Below are 20,628 nucleotides of genomic sequence, written 5' to 3' on the forward strand. Positions count from 1 at the left end.
AACATCATTTGCATCACAGAAACTTGGTGGGATAATACACATGATTGGAATGTTGGTATGGAATAGTACAGCTTGCTCAAGAAGGATAGACAAGGAAAAAAGGGAGGAGGTGTTGCCTTATATATCAAAAATATACACACTTAGACTGAGGTGGAGATGGGCATAGGAAACAGATGTGTTGAGAGTCTCTGGGTTAGGATAAAAGGGATAAAAAACAAAGGTGATGTCCTGCCAGGAGTCTACTACAGTCACCTACCCAGGTGGAAGAGGTGGATGATACCAGGAAGGTGGTGAACCATTGGAATGCATTGCCTAGAGAGGTAGTGGATTCTCCATCCCTCCACGTTTTTAAGTCCCGGCTTGACAAGATCCTGGCTGGGATAATTTAGTGGGGGTTGATCCTGCTTGAAGCAGGGGGCTGGACTAGATGAGCTCTTGAGGTCCCTTCCAGCCCTATGATTCTGTGGATGAGGCTTTTTTTAATCAACTAACAAAATCATCCAGGGCCCAGAATTTCGTGGTGATGGGGGTCTTCAACTATCCAGATACAGGTTGGGAAACTAACACAGCAGGGCACAAACTATTCAATAAGTTCTTGGACTGCACTGGAGAAAACCTTTTATTTCAGAAGATTGAAAAAGCTACCGGGGGGAAGCTGTTCTAGATTTGATTTTAACAAATAGGGAGGAATGGATTGAGAATCTGAAAGTGGTAGGCAGCTTAGGTGAAAGTGATCATGAAGTCACAGAGTTCAAAATTCTAAGAAAGGGCAGAAGGGAGAACAGCAAAATAGAGACAACAGATTTCAGGAAGGCGGATTTTGGTAAAAACTCAGAGAGCTAGTAGGTAAGGTCCCATGGGAAGCAAGACTGAGGGGAAAAACAATGGAGGAGAGTTGGCAGTTTTTCAAAGGGGCATTATTAAGGGCCCAAAAGCAAGCTATCCTGCTGCGTAGGAAAGATAAAAAATATGGCAAAAGATCATCTTGGCTTAACCAGGAGAGATTGCATGATCTCAAAATTAAAAGGAATAATATAAAAAATGGAAACTAGGACAAATTTCAAAGGATGAATATAGGCAAACAACATAGGAATGTAGGGGCAAGATTAGGGGCAAGAAAGCAATGGCACAAGATGAGCTCAAACTAGCTACAGGCATAAAGGGAAACAAAAAGACTTTTATAAATATATTAGAAGCAAGAGGAAGACCAAGGACAGGGTGGGCCCATTGCTCAGTGAGGAGGGAGAAACAGTAACAGGAAACTTGGAAATAGCAGAGATGCTTAATGACTTCTTTGTTTCGTTCTTCACCAACAAGTCTGAAGAAGAAATGCCTAACACGGTGAATGCTAGTGGGAAAGGGATAGGTTTAGAAGATAAAATAAAAAAGAACAGTTAAACATCACTTTGAAAAGTTAGACATCTGCAAGTCACCAGGGCCTGATGAAATGTATCCTAGAATACTCAAGGAGCTGATAGAGGAGATATCTGAGCCTTTAGCTATCATCTTTGGAAAATCATGTGAGACAGGAGAGACTCCAGAAGACTGGGAAAGGGCAAATATAGTGCCCATCTATAAAAAGGGGAATAAGAACAACACAGGAAACTACAGACCAGTCAGTTTAACTCTTTGCCAGGAAAGATGATGGAACAAGTAATTAAGGAAGTCATGTGCAAACACTTAGAAGGTGCTAAGGTGATAGGGAACAGCCAGCATGGATTTGTAAAGAACAAATCATGTCAAACCAATCTGACAGCTGTCTTCGATAGGATAACGAGCCTTGTGGATAAGGAAGAAGCGGTGGATGTTGTATACCTAGAATATAGTAAGGCATTTGATATGGTCTCGCATGACATTCTTATCAATAAACTAGGCAAATACAATTTAGATGGGGCTACTATAAGATGGGTACAAACAAAACTGGCTGGCTAACTGTACTCAGAAAGTAGTTATTCATGGTTCTCAATCCTGCTGGAAAGCTATAACAAGTGGGGTTCCACAGGGGTCTGTTTTGGGACCAGTTCTGTTCAATATCTTCATCAATCATTTAGATATTGACATAGAAAGTACGCTTATTAAGTTTGCACATGATACCAAGCTGGGAGGGGTTGCAACAGCTTTGGAGGATAGGGTCATAATTCAAAATGATCTGGACAAATTGGAGAAATGGTCAGAGATAAACAGGATGAAGTTTAATAAAGACAAATGCAAAGTGCTCCACTTAGGAAGGAACAATCACACAGAATCACAGGGCTGGAAGGGGCCTCAGGAGGTCACCTAGTCCAGCCCCCTGATTCAAGCAGGATCAACCCCCACTAAGTCATCCCAGCCAGGACCTTGTGCAGCCAGGACTTAAAAACCTCAAGGGATGGAGAATCCACCACCTCTCTAGGCAACGCATTCCAATGCTTCACCACCCGCCTGATGAAGTAGTTTTTCCTAACATCTAACCTACACCTCTCCCTCTTCAACTTCAGACCATTACTCCTTGTTCTGCCATCTGACACCGCTGAGAACAGTTTCTCACCCTCCTTTTTAGAGCTCCCCTTCAGGAAGTTGAAGGCTGCTCTTAAATCACTTCTAAGTCTTCTCTTCTGCAAGCTAAACAAGCCCAAATCCGTCAGCCTATCTTCGTAGGTCTTGTGCTCCAGACCCTTAATCATTTTTGCTGCCCTTCACTGAACCTGCTCCAGCAAATCCACATCCTTTTTATACTGGGTGGCCCAAAACTGGACACAATATTCCAGATGTGGCCTCACCAGTGCTGAACAAAGAGATTTCTTTTGGCCCAGTCCTCCAATTTATCCAGGTCCCTCTGGATTCTCTCTCTACCCTCCAACGTATCTACCTCTCCCCCTAGTTTTGTGTCATCCGCAAACTTGCTGAGGGTGCAGTCCAGTCCCTCATCCAGGTCATTAATAAAGATGTTGAACAACATCAGCCCCAGAACTGAGCCTTCAGCACTCTGCTTGAAACAGACCGCCATCCAGATATTGAGCCATTGACCACTACCGGCTGGGCCCAACCATCAAGCCAGCTTTCTATCCATCTTATAGTCCAAGGATCCAATCCATATTTCCTTAAGTTATGGACAAGAATGTTGTGGGAGACTGTATCAAAAGCCTTGCTGAAGTCAAGGTATATCACATCTACTGACTTCCCCACGTCCACAGAGCTTGTTACCTTGTCATAGAAGCTAATCAGATTGGTCAGGCAGGACTTGCCCCTGGTGAATCCATGTTGGCTACTTTTGATCACTTTCCCCTCTTCCAAGTGCTCCAAAATGGATTCCTTGAGGATTTCCTCCATTATTTTCCCAGGGATTGAGGAAAGGCTGGCGGGTCTATAGTTCCCTGGATTGTCCTTCTTTCCTTTTTTACAGATGGGCACCACGTTTGCCTTCTTCCAGTCACACAGTATCAGCCCTGATCTGCAAGAGTCTTCAAGGATAATGGCCAAAGATTCAGCAATGACCTCTGCCAATTCCCTCAGTACCCTGGGGTGCATTAAATCCAGACCCATGGACTTGTGCACATCTAGTTTTTCTAGATAGCTCAGAACTTGTTCCTTCCCCACAGATGGCTGCCCTCCACCTTCCCATACTGCATTGTCTAGGAAAACATACAGAATAGGAAGCGAATATCTAGGAAGTAGTATGGCAGAAAGGGATCGAGGGATTATAGTGGACCATGAGCTAAATATGAGTCAACTGTGTGATGCTGTTGCAAAAAAAGCAAACATGACTCTGAGATGCATTAACAGGTGTGTTGTGAGTAAGACATGAGAAGTCATTCTTCCGCTCTACTCTGCGCTGGTTAGGCCTCAACTGGAGTATTGTGTCCAGTTCTGGGCACTGCATTTCATGAAGGATGTGGAGAAATTGGAGACAGTCTAAAAAAGAGCAACGAGAATGATCAAAAGTCTAGAGAACATGATCTATGAAGAAAGGCTGAAAGAATTGCACTTGTTTAGTTTGGAAAGGAAAAGATTGAGGAGGGACACGATAGCGTTTTTCCGATATCTAAAAGGGTGTCATAAGGAGGAGGGAGAAATCTTGTTGTTGGCCTCTGAGGATAGAACAAGAAGCAATGAGCTTAAACTGCAGCAAGGAAGGTTTAGGCTGGACATTAGGAAAAAGTTCCTAACTGTCAGGGTGGTCAAACACTGGAATGAATTGCCTAAGAGGTTGTGGAATCTCCTTCTCTGGAGATATTTAAGAAGAAGGTTAGGTAGGTATCTGTCAGGGATGGTCTAGACAGTACTTGGCCCTGCCATGAGGGTAGGGGACTGGACTCGATGGCCTCTTGAGGTCCCTTCCAGTCCTAGCACGCTATGATTCTAAGAATTCCATAACCAGGGATTGTAGGAATAAATACTACGAGAGAGCCATAGGGAAGAGTGGGGGAGCAGATTTACATGCTCACTTAACCCTGGACTGAATGAAAGCGCGAACACAAGAAAGCTCATGACACAGCATAAGATTTAATACAGCTGTCCTGTCCCTTTCTGGGGCAGGAGCAGAGGATGTGAGAAGACAGGAGATACTCTCTGTCCCAAACATTTTCAGAAGGAAGTAGCAACAGAGAGAAAGCCGTGCCAGTCTATATACTACCAAAACAAAAAAGCAGTAAAGTAGCACTTAAAAGACTAACCAAATAATTTATTAGGTGAGCTTTTGTGGGACAGACTCAGGGGATATGGGGTGTCTGGGGTAAAGGTAGTACCTTTGACTCTCCGGCAGCTGCTCCTTTTCAGGTGAATGGAAGCACTGGTCCTCACCCACCACTCAGCTCTCACTGTTGGCTCCTAGCAGCTGTTGTGCATTACAGCGACACCATCCCCCGGGCAACAGCGTCACCTCGCTGGCGAAACACAGTGGGGGGGTCTGGTCTGTCTCACATACCGACCTTATGGACGGACTTGTTCCTTCTCCCTTCTAATGCACTGTCTCAACGGTGGACCACGAGGTGTGGTGCTGCAAATTGACAACTCCTGTGAAGGTGGAGGAGGATGCCCCGCTGCCTTGTGGGTTATCCTGGGAAGGAGTAAGGCTAAGGGAGTAAACCCTGACAGAAGATTCGGAGGGGAGTCCGAAGGTGGTTCTGTGTCAACTTCTGGCACAGTCCCAGCAACTGCTGCAGCTGAGCTGGTACCAAACATGGAGGTTATTCTTTCCTTTGGAGTATATCAGTAAAGCCGAGAGGTGGGGCCTGGTGTTTTGGCAGCCCAGGGTCTCCATAAAAATTGCCCAGGCTCGCGCCTGGAGAGGTACTCCAGCATCGCTGAACAGTGTTGAACCAACACAGGGGGCAACAGATACCGGTTATAAGCTCTTCTCGATTGGCATAGAGAACGAGCACCAGGGGTTGCTTCCAGATCATCGCATCTCATTGGACAGTCACCTCCCACCTTAAGCTGGGCAGCCTCCAGCCAGTAGGGTACTGTCCCGCCACAGTTCACCTGCCTCGCTGGGTGCGTGAGGCTTAAGGTTCCCAAACCTGACAAGTGACTGAAACGAGCAACAGACAAACCAACAAGAAAACTATTAAGAAAAGGAAATCATCAAAGTTTCAAGCTTGCTTGTTGGAATGTATGGACCATATTCACCAGTTTGACTGAAGATCTTCAGGACATCAGCGACACCTCAAAGACCGCTGTCATCAATGAGGAACTGAAGAGGCTCGAAGTTGACATTGCCAGTTTGCAGGAGACGCGACTCACAGCTTCGGGATCCCTAAAGGAGAAGGACTACAACTTGTTCTGGAAGGGCAAAGCCCAAGAGGAACCCAGGGAGCACGGTGTCGGCTTTGCCATCAGAAACACCCTTCTGCAAATGGTGGAACTAGTCACGGGCGGATCAGAAAGACTCCTTCAGGTCAAACTTCAAACCTGCGCTGGTCCCATCCACCTGATTAGGGCTTATGCTCCAACCCTGAACACCACACCAGAAGGAAAGGACAAGTTCTATGATGAGCTCAGTGCCACCAAAGTGCAAATACCTATTCGTGAACAACTGTACCTTTTAGGTGACTTCAATGCAAGAGTTGGAGCCAATCGTAACTCATAGCCCTCTTGCCTAGGTCAGTTTGGTTTGGGAAAAATGAATGACAATGGACAGCGTCTCCTCAAACTTTGCACATACCACAATCTGTGCATCACAAACACCTTTTTCCGAACAAAGCCACAGCACAGAGTGTCATGGAGACACCCACGCTCGAAACACTGGCATCAATTAGACTTAGTCATCACCAGATGCGACAACCTCAAAAACGTCCTCCTGACACGCAGCTACCATAGTGCCGACTGCAATACAGATCATTCGCAAGTCTGCTCCAAGCTCAAGCTGAGACCCAAGAAGATGCACCATTCTAAACCAGCTGGAAGGCCCCGCATTGATGCCAGAAAGACGGCAAACTCAGAAAAAGCTGAAATGTTCAGAGAGACCCTTGAGGAGAATCTGCGCAGCAGCCCTGGGGGTGCTGATGCGACATCCAGATGGCAGCATCTGAGGGACACAATCTACAATACGGCCTTGTCAGTGTTTGGAAGAAGAGCTGGAAACACAAACGACTGATTCGAAGCTAACGCCGATGAGATGATTTTAGTCATTGAAAAGATGCGCGCTGCACTTCTGGAGTATAAACGCTCACCGAGTCAGAGTACCCAGCAAGCACTCAGAGTAGCCTGAAAAATAGTACAGCAGACAGCCAGGCGCTGTGACAACAACGACTGGCTTCAGCTATGCAGCAGTATCCAGACCAGTGCTGATTCTGGTAATCTCAAGAGAATGTATGAAGGGCATAAAGAAGGCAATGGGACCCATCCAGAACAAGACGGCACCTCTGAAATCCAAATCTGGTGAAGTCATCACTGACAAAGCCAAACAGATGGAGCGATGGGTCGAGCACTACTCCAAGCTGTACTCACGTGAGAACACTCTGATTGATACAGCCCTCAACACCGTTGAGCTCCTGTCAGTCATGGACGAGCTGGACCAGAAACCAACTGTGGTCAAACTGAAGAAAGCTTTTGACAGCACTGCAGTAGGAAAGGCCCCAGGCCAGGATGGTATACCATCAGAGGTAATCAAGCGTGCCTTGGACACACTCCTGGAACCCCTACAAGAGCTACTGTGCCTGTGCTGGAGAGAGGGAGAGGTTCCACAGGATATGTGGGATGCCAACATTGTAACCTGGTATAAGAACAAAGGAGACAGAAGCGACTGCAACAATTACCATGGAATCTCTCTCCTCAGTATCACTGGTAAATTGTTCTCTCGTGTCATCCTCAGCAGACTCCAGAAGCTCGCTGAGAGGGTGTATCCTAAATCCCAGTTCGGATTCCACATGGAGAGATCTACTATGGACATGATATTCTCCCTGAGGCAGATTCAGGAGAAATGCAGGGAGCAGAGGAAGCCACTCTATGTTGCCTTCATTGACCTGACCAAAGCTTTTGACTCAGTTGGTAGGGATGGACTGTTTAAATTGCTCCACAAGATGGGCTGTCCACCGCGGCTACTCAAGATGATCCAGTCTTTCCACGAAGACACAAGAGGAACCATCCAATATGACAGCACATTATCGGATGATTTCAGCATCAGGAGTGGCGTCAAACAAGGACGTGTCCTTGCTCTGACATTGTTCAGGATCTTCTGCGCGCTCCTCCTGAAGCAGCCTTTGGATCCTCAACAGAGGGCATCTTTTTGCATGCAAGATCTGATGGGAAACTGTTTAATCTTGCAAGGCTGAAGACTAAGTCTAAGGTGTGGGAAGTGCTCATCAGAGACATGCTGTTCGCAGATGACGCTGCTGTAGTGACACACACACAAGGCAGCTTCAAAAACTGCTGGATCAGTTCTCCAATGCGTGCAAGGACTTCGGGCTTACCATCAGCCTAGAGAAGACAAACGTACTTGGTCAGGACGTTGCTGAACCTCCATCAATCAGCATTGACAACTACATGCTAGAGGTCGTCCACAAGTTTATTTACCTTGGGTCCACTGTCACTGATACCCTGTCGCTGGAGTCTGAGCTAAACAGGAGGATCGGAAAAGCAGCCATAACTCTGTTCAGACTTAGCAAGAGAGTGTGGAATAACAGCAAGCTGTACACTCACACCAAAATGCAAGGCTACAGAGCCTGCATCCTCAGCACCCTCCTCTACGGCAGCGAGTCTTGGACCTTGTACACCCGCCAGGAAAAGAGGCTGAACGTCTTCCACTTGCGCTGCCTCAGGCGCATTCTTGGAATATCATGGAAGGACAGAGTGACCAACACTGTCGTCCTTGAGCAAGCTGGAATTCCAACCATGCACACCCTCCTCAGGCAGCGGCGGCTCCGCTGGCTTGGCCACGTCCACAGGATGAATGATGGAAGGATCCCAAAAGACATCCCTTACAGCAAGCTAACCTCTGGCAAAAGACCTCCTCGACGCCCCCTACTGCGCAACAAAGACGTCTGTAAGAGGGACCTCAAGGAGGTAGACATCAACCCAGATAGGTGGGAAGAGCTGGCAGATGACCACAGCAGCTGGAAGCAGGAACTACACAAGGGCCTTCAGAAGGGCAAGATGAAGATCAGACAGATGGCAGAGGGGAAGCGAGCCTGTAGAAAAGACAGCAAGGACCTACCAGACACCCACTACATGTGCAGCGGATGTAGCAAGGACTGTCACTCTCGTGTGGGCCTCCACAGTCACAGTCAACGCTGCAAATGACGATCTTAAATGCAGTTACAAAGGGCGCGATCCATAGTCTATGCAGACAGAAGGATGCCTAGTATGTGGGACAGACCCACTTCTTCAGACCATAGCCATACCAGAACGGACTCAATTGAAAGCTGTAGTGATTTTCTGCTCTGTGGTGTGTGGTTGTTTGGTTGGTTTGTTTGGTTTTTTTCCATCCTCCCCCTCCCACCCCCCACCACAGTGGGTGGACTGGGACTGGCAGTTGGAAACTGTTGGCTTCTAAATAAGCTTGTTATCTTGAAGCCTTTGCTGATTGGCTGAGCCTCAGTAAGGGGAGGGACTTTGAGGCAGTACAGGGCTTTATAAAGCAGTGCCCAAGCGAACAGATGAGCTTGCAAACAGGGGACTGCAAACAGGGACTTTAGAGAGGGAGTTTGGAAAGGAGTGGAAGGGGCCAGGGTCCCTTGCCTTTCTTTTAAATCCCTGTTCTAGGATGGCAGGCATGGATAGTGACACGTCTGCTGTTGTTACCTGCTCGGGATGTGCCATGTTTATCTTCCTCCCTGAGGAAAGAAGGGATTTCGGCTGCACTAAGTGCAAACTGGTCTCCATTTTAGAAGAAAAAATTAGAGGACTGGAGGCTCAAGTGTTGACCCTGTGCTCAATCAGGGAGGAGGAAGATTTCTTTGACAAAAGGGAGCATTTAATCTTGCAAGAACAGCAGGCGGAAGAACCAGGGAGGACGGTAAGGGATGAAGGGGAGAACTGACAGCATGTAACATCTAGAAGAAAAAGTAGGCCGGTACATGAGTCCCCCATTGATAGAGAGATAAGTAATCGCTTTCAGGCTCTCTCCATTGGTTCTGTGGTGGTGAATGCTTTGGAAGGAGACTCACAGGGAAAAAATAGCAAGGGAACTGCTTCTACTGCAGGACATGGGATGCATAGCCCTAGGGGTGGGGGTTCAATGGCCACCACCCCCAGAAGAAAAAGACAGGTGGTAGTGGTTGGGGACTCCCTCCTAAGAAGGACTGAACCATCCATCTGTCGACTGGACCTGCAATCTCATGAGGGCCGCGTCTACACGTGCACGCTACTTAGAAGTAGCGGCACCAACTTCGAAATAGCGCCCGTCACGGCTACACGTGTTGGGCGCTATTTCGAAGTTGAAATCGACATTAGGCGGCGAGACGTCAAAGTCGCTAACCCCATGAGGGGATGGGAATAGCACCCTATGGCACGTGTAGCAGATCCACATCCCACAACATCGAAATAGCAGGGTCCGCCATGGTGGCCATCAGCTGAGGGGTTGAAAGACGCTCTCTCTCCAGCCCCTGCGGGGCTCTATGGTCACCGTGTGGAGCAGCCCGTAGCCCAGGGCTTCTGGCTGCTGCTGCTGCAGCTGGGGATCCATGCTGCATGCACAGGGTCTGCAACCAGTTGTCGGCTCTGTGGATCTTGTGTTGTTTAGTGCAACTGTGTCTGGGAGGGGCCCTTTAAGGGAGCGGCTTGCTGTTGAGTCCGCCCTGTAACCCTGTCTGCAGCTGTTCCTGGCACCCTTATTTCGATGTGTGCTACTTTGGTGTGTGGACGTTCCCTCGCGGCGCCTATTTTGATGTGGTGCTGCCCAATGTCGAAGCTGAACATCGACGTTGCCAGCCCTGGAGGACGTGTAGACGTTATTCATCGAAATAGCCTATTTCGATGTAGCGTGCACGTGTAGACATAGCCGAGGTGTGCTGCTTACTGGGAGCTCAAATTCAGGATTTCACTAAGAGCCTTACAAAACTGCTCAAGCCTTCGGAATACTACCCCTTCCTACTTCTGCATGTGGGAACTCACGATACGGCCAAGAATGACCTTGAGCAGGTTACTGTGGATTATGTGGCGCTGGGAAGAAGGGTCAAAGAATTTGGAGCGCAAGTGGTGTTCTCATCCATCCTTCCTGTCAAATTAGGGAAGTAAATGCATGGTTACACAGGTATTGTCGGAGAGAGGGCTTTGGATTTTTCGATCATGGGATGCTGTTCCGGGCACAAGGATTATTGGGAAGAGATGAGGTCCACCTAACCAAGAGAGGAAGGAGCATTTTCGCAAGTAGGCTTGCAAACTTAGTGAGGAGGGAGTGGGGGAAGGTGACCGAAACCCTGTGGGTAGAAAGGAACTTGGAGGCTGGGAAGAAATGCAAAGAGGAATGTACAACGAAAGTGGTCCCTTCGTTCGAGTAGTGAGGGCAGGGAGATCGACTGGTTATCTAAGGTGTTTGTACACCAATGCCAGAAGCCTGGGTAACAAGCAGGAGGAATTAGAAGCCCTGACCCAGTCCAAGAACTATGACTTGATTAGGATAACAGAGACTTGGTGGGATGACTCACGAGACTGGAGCGCTGCCATGAAAGGGTATAAACTGTTCAGGAAGAACAGGTGAGGGAGAAAAGGAGGAGGGGTTGCACTGTACGTAAGAGAGCACTACGATTGCTTGGAACTCCAGTACATAGAGGGAGAAAAGCCTGTTGAGAATCTATGGGTCAAGCTTAGTGGTGCAGGCAGCACTGGAGATGTGGTGGTTGGTGTCTGCTACAGGCCACCAAGTCAGGATGATGAGGTAGATGAGGCTTTCTTTGGACAACTAAGAGAAGTTTCCGGATCGCGGGCTCTTGTTATCGTGGGGGACTTTAATTACCCTGACGTCTGTTGGGAGACCAATACGGCTGTACACAAGCAGTCCAGGAAATTCCTGGAGAATGTTGGGGATCACTTCTTGGTACAAGTGCTGAAGAACCCAACCAGAGGTCGTGCACGGCTTGACCTGCTGCTTACAAACAGAGAGGATCTAATAGGGAAGGTAGAGGTGGGGGACAACCTGGGAAGCAGTGATCATGAGATGGTAGACTTCAGGATCCTGACCAAAGGAAGGAAAGAGAGCAGCAAATTACACACCTTGGACTTCAGAAAAGCAGACTTTGACTCCTTCAGGAGCCTGATGGGCAGAATCCCCTGGGATGCTACCATGAAGGGAAAAGGAGTCCAAGAAAACTGGCAGTATTTAAGAAAGTCCTATTGAAGGTGCAGAAAGAAACCGTCCCGATGTGCAGCAAGAGAAGTAAATATGGTAGGAGACCAGACTGGCTTAATGGGGAAATCCTTGGAAAACTTAGGCACAAAAAGGGAGCTTACAAAAAGTGGAAACTTGGACAGATGTCTACGGAGGGGTATAAACGTATAGCTCGACAATGTAGGGCAGTTATCAGGAAGGCGAAAGTGCAACTGGAATTGCGACTCGCGAGGAATGTGAAGGATAACAAGAAAAGTTTCTACAGGCATGTTAGCAAGAAGGTGATCAGAGAGGGCGAGGGGGCCCCTACTGGATGAGGGAGGTAACCCAGTGACAGATGACGTAGGGAAAGCTGAAGTACTTAATGCTTTCTTTGCCTCTGCCTTCACGGACAAGGACAGCTCCCAGAATAATGCGATAAGTGATGCCTTGTGGGATGAAGGTGGACAGCCTTTGGTGGGGAAAGAACAGGTTAGGAGCTGTCTAAAAAAGCTAAATGTACATAAATCCATGGGCCCGGATCTAATTCATCCTAGGGTTCTGAGGGAGTTGGTGTCTGTTGTTGACGAGCCCTTGGCCATTATCTTTGAAAAGTCGTGGAGATCGGGAGAGATCCCGGATGATTGGAAAAAGGCAAATGTAGCGCCCATCTTTAAAACAGGGAACAAAGGTGATCCAGGGAACTATAGGCCAGTCAGTCTTACATCAGTCCCTGGAAAAATCATGGAGGGGCTCCTCAAGGAAGTCATTTTGAGGCACTTGGAGGAGGGGAGAGTGATCAGGAAAAGTCAGCCTGGACTTATGAAGGGCAAGTCATGCCTGACCAATCCGATTAGTTTCTACGATGACATAACTGACACTGTGATGGATGTGATTGACCCTGACTTTAGCAAAGTTTTTGATATTGTCTCCCACAATATTCTTGTCATCAAGTTAAAGGAGTGTGGATTGGATAAATGTATGGTAAGATGGACAGAAAGCTGGATAGGTCGGGCTCAGCAGGTAGTGATCAATGGCTCGATGTCGGGATGGCGGTCGGTTTCTAGTGGAGTGGCCCAAGGTTCGGTTCTGGGTCCTGTTCTGTTCAACATATTTATCAATGACCTGGATGAGGGGTTGGATTGCACCCTCAGCAAGTTTGCAGATGACACTAAGCTAGGGGGAGAGGTAGATACGCTGGAGGGTAGGGACAGGGTCCAGACTGACTTAGACAACTTGGAAGACTGGGCTGCAAGAAATCTGATGAAGTTCAATAAGGACAAGTGCAGACTCCTGCACTTGGAATGGAAGAGTCCCAAGCATTGTTACAGGTTGGGGTCCAACTGGCTCGGTAGCAGTTCTGCAGAAAAGGACCTGGGAGTTGTAGTGGACAAGAAGGTGGACATGAGTCAACAGTGTGCCGTTGTAGCCAAGAAAGCTAATGGCATATTAGGTTGCATCAAGCGGAGCATTGCCAGTAGATCCAAAGGAGTGATTATTCCTCTTTATTCAGCTTTGGTGAGGCCGCATCTGGAGTACTATGTCCAGTTCTGGGCCCCTAATTATAGGAAGGTTGTGGATAAACTAGAAAGGGTCCAGCGGAGAGCGACCAAAATATTTAGGGGCTGGAGCATATGACTTATGAAGAAAGGTTGAGGGAATTGAGACTGTTTAGTCTCCAGAAGAGAAGACTGAAGGGGGACTTGATAACAGCCTTCAACTTACTGAAGGGAGGTTGCAAAGAAGCTGGAGAGAGGCTGTTCACAGTGGTCATGGATGGCAGAACACGGAACGATGGTCTCAAGTTGTGGTTGGGAAGGTCCAGGTTGAACATTAGGAAAAACTTTTACACTAGGAGGATGGTGAAGCATTGGAATGGTCTCCCCAGGGGAGTAGTGGAGTCTCCGTCCCTGGAGGTGTTTAAGTCTCGCCTTGACAAAGCCCTGGTGGGGCTGATCTGATGGGTTTGGTCCTGCTTAGAGCAGGGGGCTGGACTCAATGGCTTTTTTAGGTCTCTTCCAGCTCTATCGCTCTAAGTTTCTATGATTCTATGAATAAATTATTTGGTTAGTCTTTAAAGTGCTACTTTACTGCTTTTTTTTTTCCAGAAGGAAGGTTTAAGAAGCTGTGAAAGATGCTGATTTGATAGTCAAGCATAGTTACCTCCAGAGCATGACATAAGCCTGTCTAATCAGGCTTTTAACTATCCTCATGGCAAGGTCTGAGCCCCAGGATAAAACTATCAGGCAGTAACTTTTGAGTCATCCATTATATGGCTGATTCACTTTTATACACAGATGCTATTTAAATAATGGACCAATCTGTAGCCAGCTAGGATTCCAAGGGCACCATAATGCTGCACAATGTGGCTCCTTGGAACTTTGGGGAGGCGCTAGGGCTAGAATTGTTTTCTTGCTCTAAAATGACAGGCCTTCACACAAAGGTACCACTCATGGGTCTCCAACAGAGCTGAGCTGATTCTACCCAGCAAGGCAGAAACACACACGTGCACTTGCCATTCATTATAACACCCAAGGATTAAATACATCAGACTGTTCATGATTTTTCCATTGGCCAGCTAGACAGCTCGATATTTTCACATGAAGGGAAAGGGCTGCGAAACAAAGTAAGCCCCAGATTTGACTGTTAAATGGCTCAACTGCAGTAATCATTAATAAATTTCGAACAGGAGTGCTGAATAACACAGAGTTAGTCCCAGAAAGCAACACAGAGCTCTTCCCTGAGCTTGGGAGCTGTGTTTGAGGATTAGACAAGCTGCATGCCCATATATAGCCATGAGCTAAGCACCAGTCTTTTCCCAGGGCCAAGAGAATTATTAGTAAAATGACAAGGCTGGAAAATTCCTGCTGGCAAGACAGCACAAGACAAAATTAAGTGAGTTAATAGAATTGACAGGGATCTGTTCCTAGAACACACATTCTACTCACACAACCAGTCCTCACCCATCCAAGCAATGTCTCTGGTAACAAGTATAGGATTTACCCTGCATGACACATAACAGTTAAATCTTTTTACTTCTCATGTTCCTTCTCACAAGGAGTGTTTGGATTACTGCATTTTTCACTTTTGTGTCATATAATGTGATAGGAAGCCTTTCCCTGTACTTTTGGCAGCTTAAGAGCAGGAATGCACAGCTTCATTTCTTGGCACCAGTTCTTCCCACAGCAACAGACTGTTTTTCAGACTACAAAGATGTGATAAGAATGTAGATGCTGGCATCAGAGCCATGGAAAGGCAGCTAGAAATCTGATGAAGGAAGTGGTAAGAAGAGGAAGAGGGGTTACATACTTGTACGTGTTGAACCTCTCTAGTCCGGCACCCTCGGGACCTGACCAGTGCTGAACAAGAGAATTTGCCGAACCCTGGGAGGTCAGTACTGTCTAGCAGCATTACCAACATTTGCACTGCTTACTGTGGTCTTAGAAGACATTTTGGGGGTAAATTAGAGTTAAATAACAGCACAGAACACTAAGAGCCAGGACTGGCAGCTGGCAACAAACTTTACGGGACTACAGGAAACTTGGCCACACCATGATAGGCGGACAGCCAGACAACTAAAACCTGTATTCCTCTCCGCAAATATTGTCACACTATCACAACCCACACATGCTTTCATCACAGTGGAAAGCTTATGCAGAGAACATTTATTTTTTGATAGAGATAAGCAAAAAGTTGCCTTTTGGTTGCTCCTGGCTATATACCAGCATGACACTATCATAGAATCACAGAATTATAGAATTCTAGGGCTGGAAGGGACCTCAGGAGGTCATTGAGTCCAGCCCCCTGCCCAAAGCAGGATCAACCCCAACTAAATCATCCCCTCCAGGACTTTCTCAAACTGGGACTGAAAAACCTTTAGGGATGGAGATTCTACCACCTGTCTCAGTAACTCATGCCAGTGCTTCACCACCCTCCTGGTGAAACAGTTTTTCCTAAGGTCCAACCTACACCTCTGCCTCTGTAACTTCAGACCATCTCTCCTTGCTCTGCCATCTTTCACCACTGTGAGGAGTCTCTCTCCATCCTCTTCAGAGCCCCCTTCAGGAAGTTGAACTCTGCTGTCAGATCGCTCCTCACTCTTCTCTTCTGCAAATTAATAAACCCAAATCCCTCAGCCTCTCCTTGCAGGCCACGTGCTCCAGCCCCTTCATCATTCTTGTTGCATATCAGTACAGTAGAAGATGGTCCCATTGTGCATTTGGTAATGCCTATGTGAAGAGCACACTGCAAAATGAAGTTGAATTATTTCCATTCAGGGCCACTGCCCAATTCTAATTAGTTTAATAATTATTAGATTAGAATTATTCTGCTGGGCTGCTTCCCTGCCCTGCTCAAATGGAACGCTCACAGGGCAGCCATCAAGTTACTGGCTGGCTGATTAACATTAGTGCACACACTGAACAGACTAAACATCTGTAAGGGTGCACTTGACCACAGGCTTAACCAGCTTGGCACCCCCCCCACAACTTCCAGCCAAGCAGATGCCCCTCCAAGAGGGAAAAAGCTACTTCCTGGGGCACACCAGTGTCCTTACAGGAGCCAGAGAGCTGACAAGTTATATTCTGCAGAGTGCTGACCATGAGAAACGATGGCTAGTCACACCACTTTCGCTGCAGTCCCCCTGCTCCCAGCTTTCAATTCTCAGCTCCTTTGGGCCTGGAGTATGAAGCGCCTGGTGCCAACGCTAGAATTCCCAGTACTGCAGCTCAGCCCTGAGCTGTGTCGCCTCCCCTCCCTCGACGAGTCCCTGGGAAGCACCTTAGAGAGAGAGTGACTCCCAGGACTCTGGAAAGCAGGCACTTTGCAGGTGCTCTTGGGGACGGGAAGGGAGGATTAAAGCTTATTATGGCAGAAAGAGGGGAAACAAAAAAGGCTCCTAAGGTCCTCAGCACCTCTGAACCATCAAACCCCAGCTGTTTAAGAAGCAATGGGCCAAGGAAGGAGAAAGATTGTTACTCTTTCCCCACTGCTGTGCCTCTGTGTGCAGATGGTGTGAATGCCAGGCCGTGAGCGGCAAGGGAATAAGAAGTCTCTCTCCCCAGAGCTCAGAATGGAAGATGAGCAAGACTTTGATGCCCTACAATAACGACTCCGGAATGGCTCGGTGGCAGAACTACAGAAAAGTCCTTTATGGTTCTTTCAGGTTAAGGCAAGTTCCTGCAATGGTATCTGACACAGAAACTGAGGCTCAAGGGGAACATTAGCTGCTGGTCACAACGATGAAGCCTTTATCACTTATGCCAGGGGATTTAAAGGCAGTTTTAACAGCTTCCATAGGCTACTCCTCTCTTTCCTTCATCCTCAACTGGTGGTGTGTTCTATGAGTCTACTGTTCCCTCTGCTACAAGGGTACAGAACAGATATTGTCCCTAACACATCCATAGTGTGGTTACAGCCATCTCAGTCCAGGATATTAGAGAGACAAGATGGATGAAGGAATTCACTAAGAACAATGGGAACAATTCATTAAGCAGGCAGACTGCTACATTCTGCTCTGTCTGAGGGAGCAGAGCGTGCCCCTTGCCTATCTCTTCAGAAATGGCCCAAAGTTCTGACCCTCCATGTCAAGCATTCCACATTAGCAAGCAAGAGATACAGCTTCTTCATCTTTCATATGCACGACAGCCCTGCCCTCCCCCAGTGATGATTTATATCTCTCCCAGCTGCTCTGGGTGCCCAAACCGACCTGCCTGCACTGCCATGACCACTCCTGCTGCATCCCTTTGCTTCTCTGTCAGAAATCATTTTTCTGTGGGGTAGCAAAGAAACCTGCAGGGAGCCACGAATTCTGCACACAGGTAGCAATGCAGAATTCACGAGGAGTAGTTTTCCCTTTGTTTTCTCCTGTCAGTAGTCAAAGAACAGGCCTACCAATGTGTCAAACTATTAACCAATTGGCCACCTGGACTGCTGTTTCCCTTGTGCCAAAGAGGAGCAAAAAAGAGCAGACAGCATTAAGTTTAAAGGCTGAACAGCAATTCATTGCTGTAATCCAAATCATGCCACTTAACCCAGAAAAGAAATCAGGACAGACAAGCCAGTCACACTGTTGTCATCAAAGTACAACACAACAAAGGTTGCCCCCAGTGACTTACCTGCCAACTGTCAGCGTCATCTCATCTATGCAGCCCTTGATTTTGTTCTGTGCTTCTAAGTGTGTCATGGTGTCTGTGTTCTCTCCATCAATTGCCATGATGACATCTCCTACACATAAATTGGCTAGTGCAGCTTTGCTTCCAGGAGTCACCTAGGAGAAAACATAAAGGTAACAATCCAAGAGAAACTGGATTGTTCTATACAATTTCTAGTCCCTCCAAAGTGAGGTCCCAGACAAATTTCAGAAACAGTTGACAAAATTCTCCTGCTGACCTACCACTGTGGACACAGAGGATAAGTTCGGTGGAAATGCATAACTCGGACCACTGAGTGAGGTAGTCAAATCAATATAGGTCTGTTGTGTGGACTTATCCTAAGCAACATTCACTTGCAGCTTTGCAACCACCAAGCAAGGTCCTTCATTGGCTTTGGGGAGGAGGACAATGATCAAGCGAGGGCTTAATGAGCGGCTTAAAAAAACTAGGGGAGGAAATAAGAACACCGGACTGTTCTGAAATATTAGCACAGGTTAAACCATGTCTTAGATCCAGCATACCAGGTTACAAACCTTCTGCAAGGAAACATTTATTCACTCTTTGGACTCATCCTACTTTTCAGTGTGACAAACAGCTATGAAGTAGCTGAGCAAGCCCAGCTGAGCTGTCAGTTATAAATACAAATTGTTTATAAGATTCAGAAAGAGCTCCTATTATGGGCTTGCAAGGCAGAGAACTTCCTCTGGGGAGCAAGAGAAACTTACACCACTGTGCATCAATATCAGACTGACCCTGTCCACTATCAGGCAGTCACTGTTTGCACTGGGCCCTGTGTCCCCCATCACACTGCAGGAGGGCGTATTTCCTACAGAGGGAGGGGTGCCAAATAAGGAGAGATTAATGTCTTCATACCTCTCTTATGATTGCATTGTGCACATAGCTTGACCTAGACACTTAGCATCAACCCAAGTCTTCCGATATGTTAAAAGAAAGTGTCCACGTACCTGCCCGACACTTTAAATCACTTAAATAGGCCATAAATTCCCACCGGTGCATGATATTAAGCTAATTAAAAGGGTCTGCCATGTGCCACACAGAGAAAATATCCACTTTATTAAAAATGTAAAGCCTGTCCCAAACCAAAGCTCTCAAACACCTCTCGCTTTGAGAGAAACGGATCACAGAATCGTAGAACACTTTGGCTGGAAGGGACCTCAGGAGGTCATCTAGTCCAGTCCCCTGCTCAAAGCAGGATCAACCTCAACTAAGTCATCCCAGCCAGGACCTCTTCAAGCTGGGACTTAAAAACTTCTAGGGATGGAGATTCCACCACCTCTCTAGGTAACGCATTCCAGAGCTTCACCCCTCTCCTGGTGAAACAGTTTTTCCTAATATCCAACCTGCGCCTCTCCTTCTGTAACTTCAGATCATTGCTCCTTGTTCTGCCGCCTGTCACCACTGAGAACAGCCTCTCTCCATCCACTTTTGAGCCCCCATCAGGAAGTTAAAGGTTGCTATCAAATCGCCCCTCATTATTGTCTTCTGCAAACTAAGTAACCCCAGATCCCTCACCCTCTCCTCATAGGTCATATGCTCCTAATCGTTTCCACTGCTATCAACTGAACCCACTTCAGTACATCCACATCCTTTCTATACTCCAGAGAACAGAACAGGATGCAATACTCCAGATGTGGCCTCACCAGTGCCAAGTAGAGGGGAATAATAACTTCTCAGATCTGCTGGAAATGCTTCTCCTAATACACCCCAACATGCCGTTAGCCTTCTTGGCGACAAGGGCACCCTGGATTTAAACTTTGCAGCTTGGATGTATTACTAAGGCAGTGATGTCCAACAGAAATTTCAGGATCACCACCCCACTCAAATGGCAGCAACTCACCAGAGCCATTGCTGCCACTCTGGAGCCACCAGACAGAGCGAGCTGCACCACAGCTGGAGGTGCGCCGGGCTCTGCGGCTGGAGACACGCAAGTTGTGCTGGAGACACATCTGGTGCCAAGGCAGGAGCAGAGCTAACGGGCCGGACCACAGCTTGAGCCATCTGCACCGCTGCTGCCATGCGCTTGTCCCCGTTTGGTAAGGTGCATGTGTGGAGAGCACTCCATTTCGCCACATCTCGGCATCCTGTTCGCCACATGTGGTGAATGGCAAGCTTATTGGACATGGCTGCACTAAGGGAACTGTGCTCTGATGGACCTGATATCCCTAGCTCAGCCACTGACTTGCTCTGTGGCCTTGTGCCACTTTGTGCCTCTGTTGCCCTGGCTATCGAATGAGCTTAGAGCCTGTTACTCCCCTTGGAAAGGGCACTGCAGTCTGCAGAGATTTTCATTTTTTAATTATTGTTCATTGTAAATCAGATAATATTCAAAGTGGTTATGAAAAATAATGTACTTGCACAACCAGTGCAATACTACTTTAGAATGACCCAAGCCATTTGCTCTTCGTCCCAGTAAAAGCTCATTTGTACTAAACTCCCAACATGGCCTTAAACCTACATAATCTGCAGTCAGCCAAAGACACTGACTGACACATGAGCCTGCTGAACAAAGCTCAGTGGGGCTGAGCCAGTGGAGGCTGCAGAAAAATGCAGGTAGTGGATGTTGTCCACTCTTGAGATATTGAGTTACCCTCCTGCCGCCTGCCTTGCTCTACATGGGCTCACAGCCATTTAGGGGGCCAGGTGGCTGATGCAGAAACTGGACAAAGACCAACACATCTCACCTAAGCAGAGGTTCTTAGGGTGCCAAGTAAAGAGAGAAAAGCAAACTGGAAA

General features: G+C 47.4%; 1 protein-coding gene across 3 annotated transcripts in view; it reads right to left on the reverse strand.

Moving 5' to 3' along the window:
* PDLIM1 (PDZ and LIM domain 1) overlaps nucleotides 1-20,628 on the reverse strand; it is a 76,021-nt gene that overhangs the window by 40,973 nt on the left and 14,420 nt on the right. For all 3 annotated transcript variants that reach the window (XM_074999606.1, XM_074999604.1, XM_074999605.1), the window contains exon 2: nucleotides 17,839-17,990. In XM_074999606.1, coding sequence (XP_074855707.1) covers nucleotides 17,839-17,990 — 152 coding nt within the window. The remainder of the gene's footprint in view (nucleotides 1-17,838; nucleotides 17,991-20,628) is intronic.

Source organism: Carettochelys insculpta, chromosome 7 (assembly GCF_033958435.1).
Source record: "Carettochelys insculpta isolate YL-2023 chromosome 7, ASM3395843v1, whole genome shotgun sequence".
Taxonomy (NCBI): Eukaryota; Metazoa; Chordata; order Testudines; family Carettochelyidae; genus Carettochelys; species Carettochelys insculpta.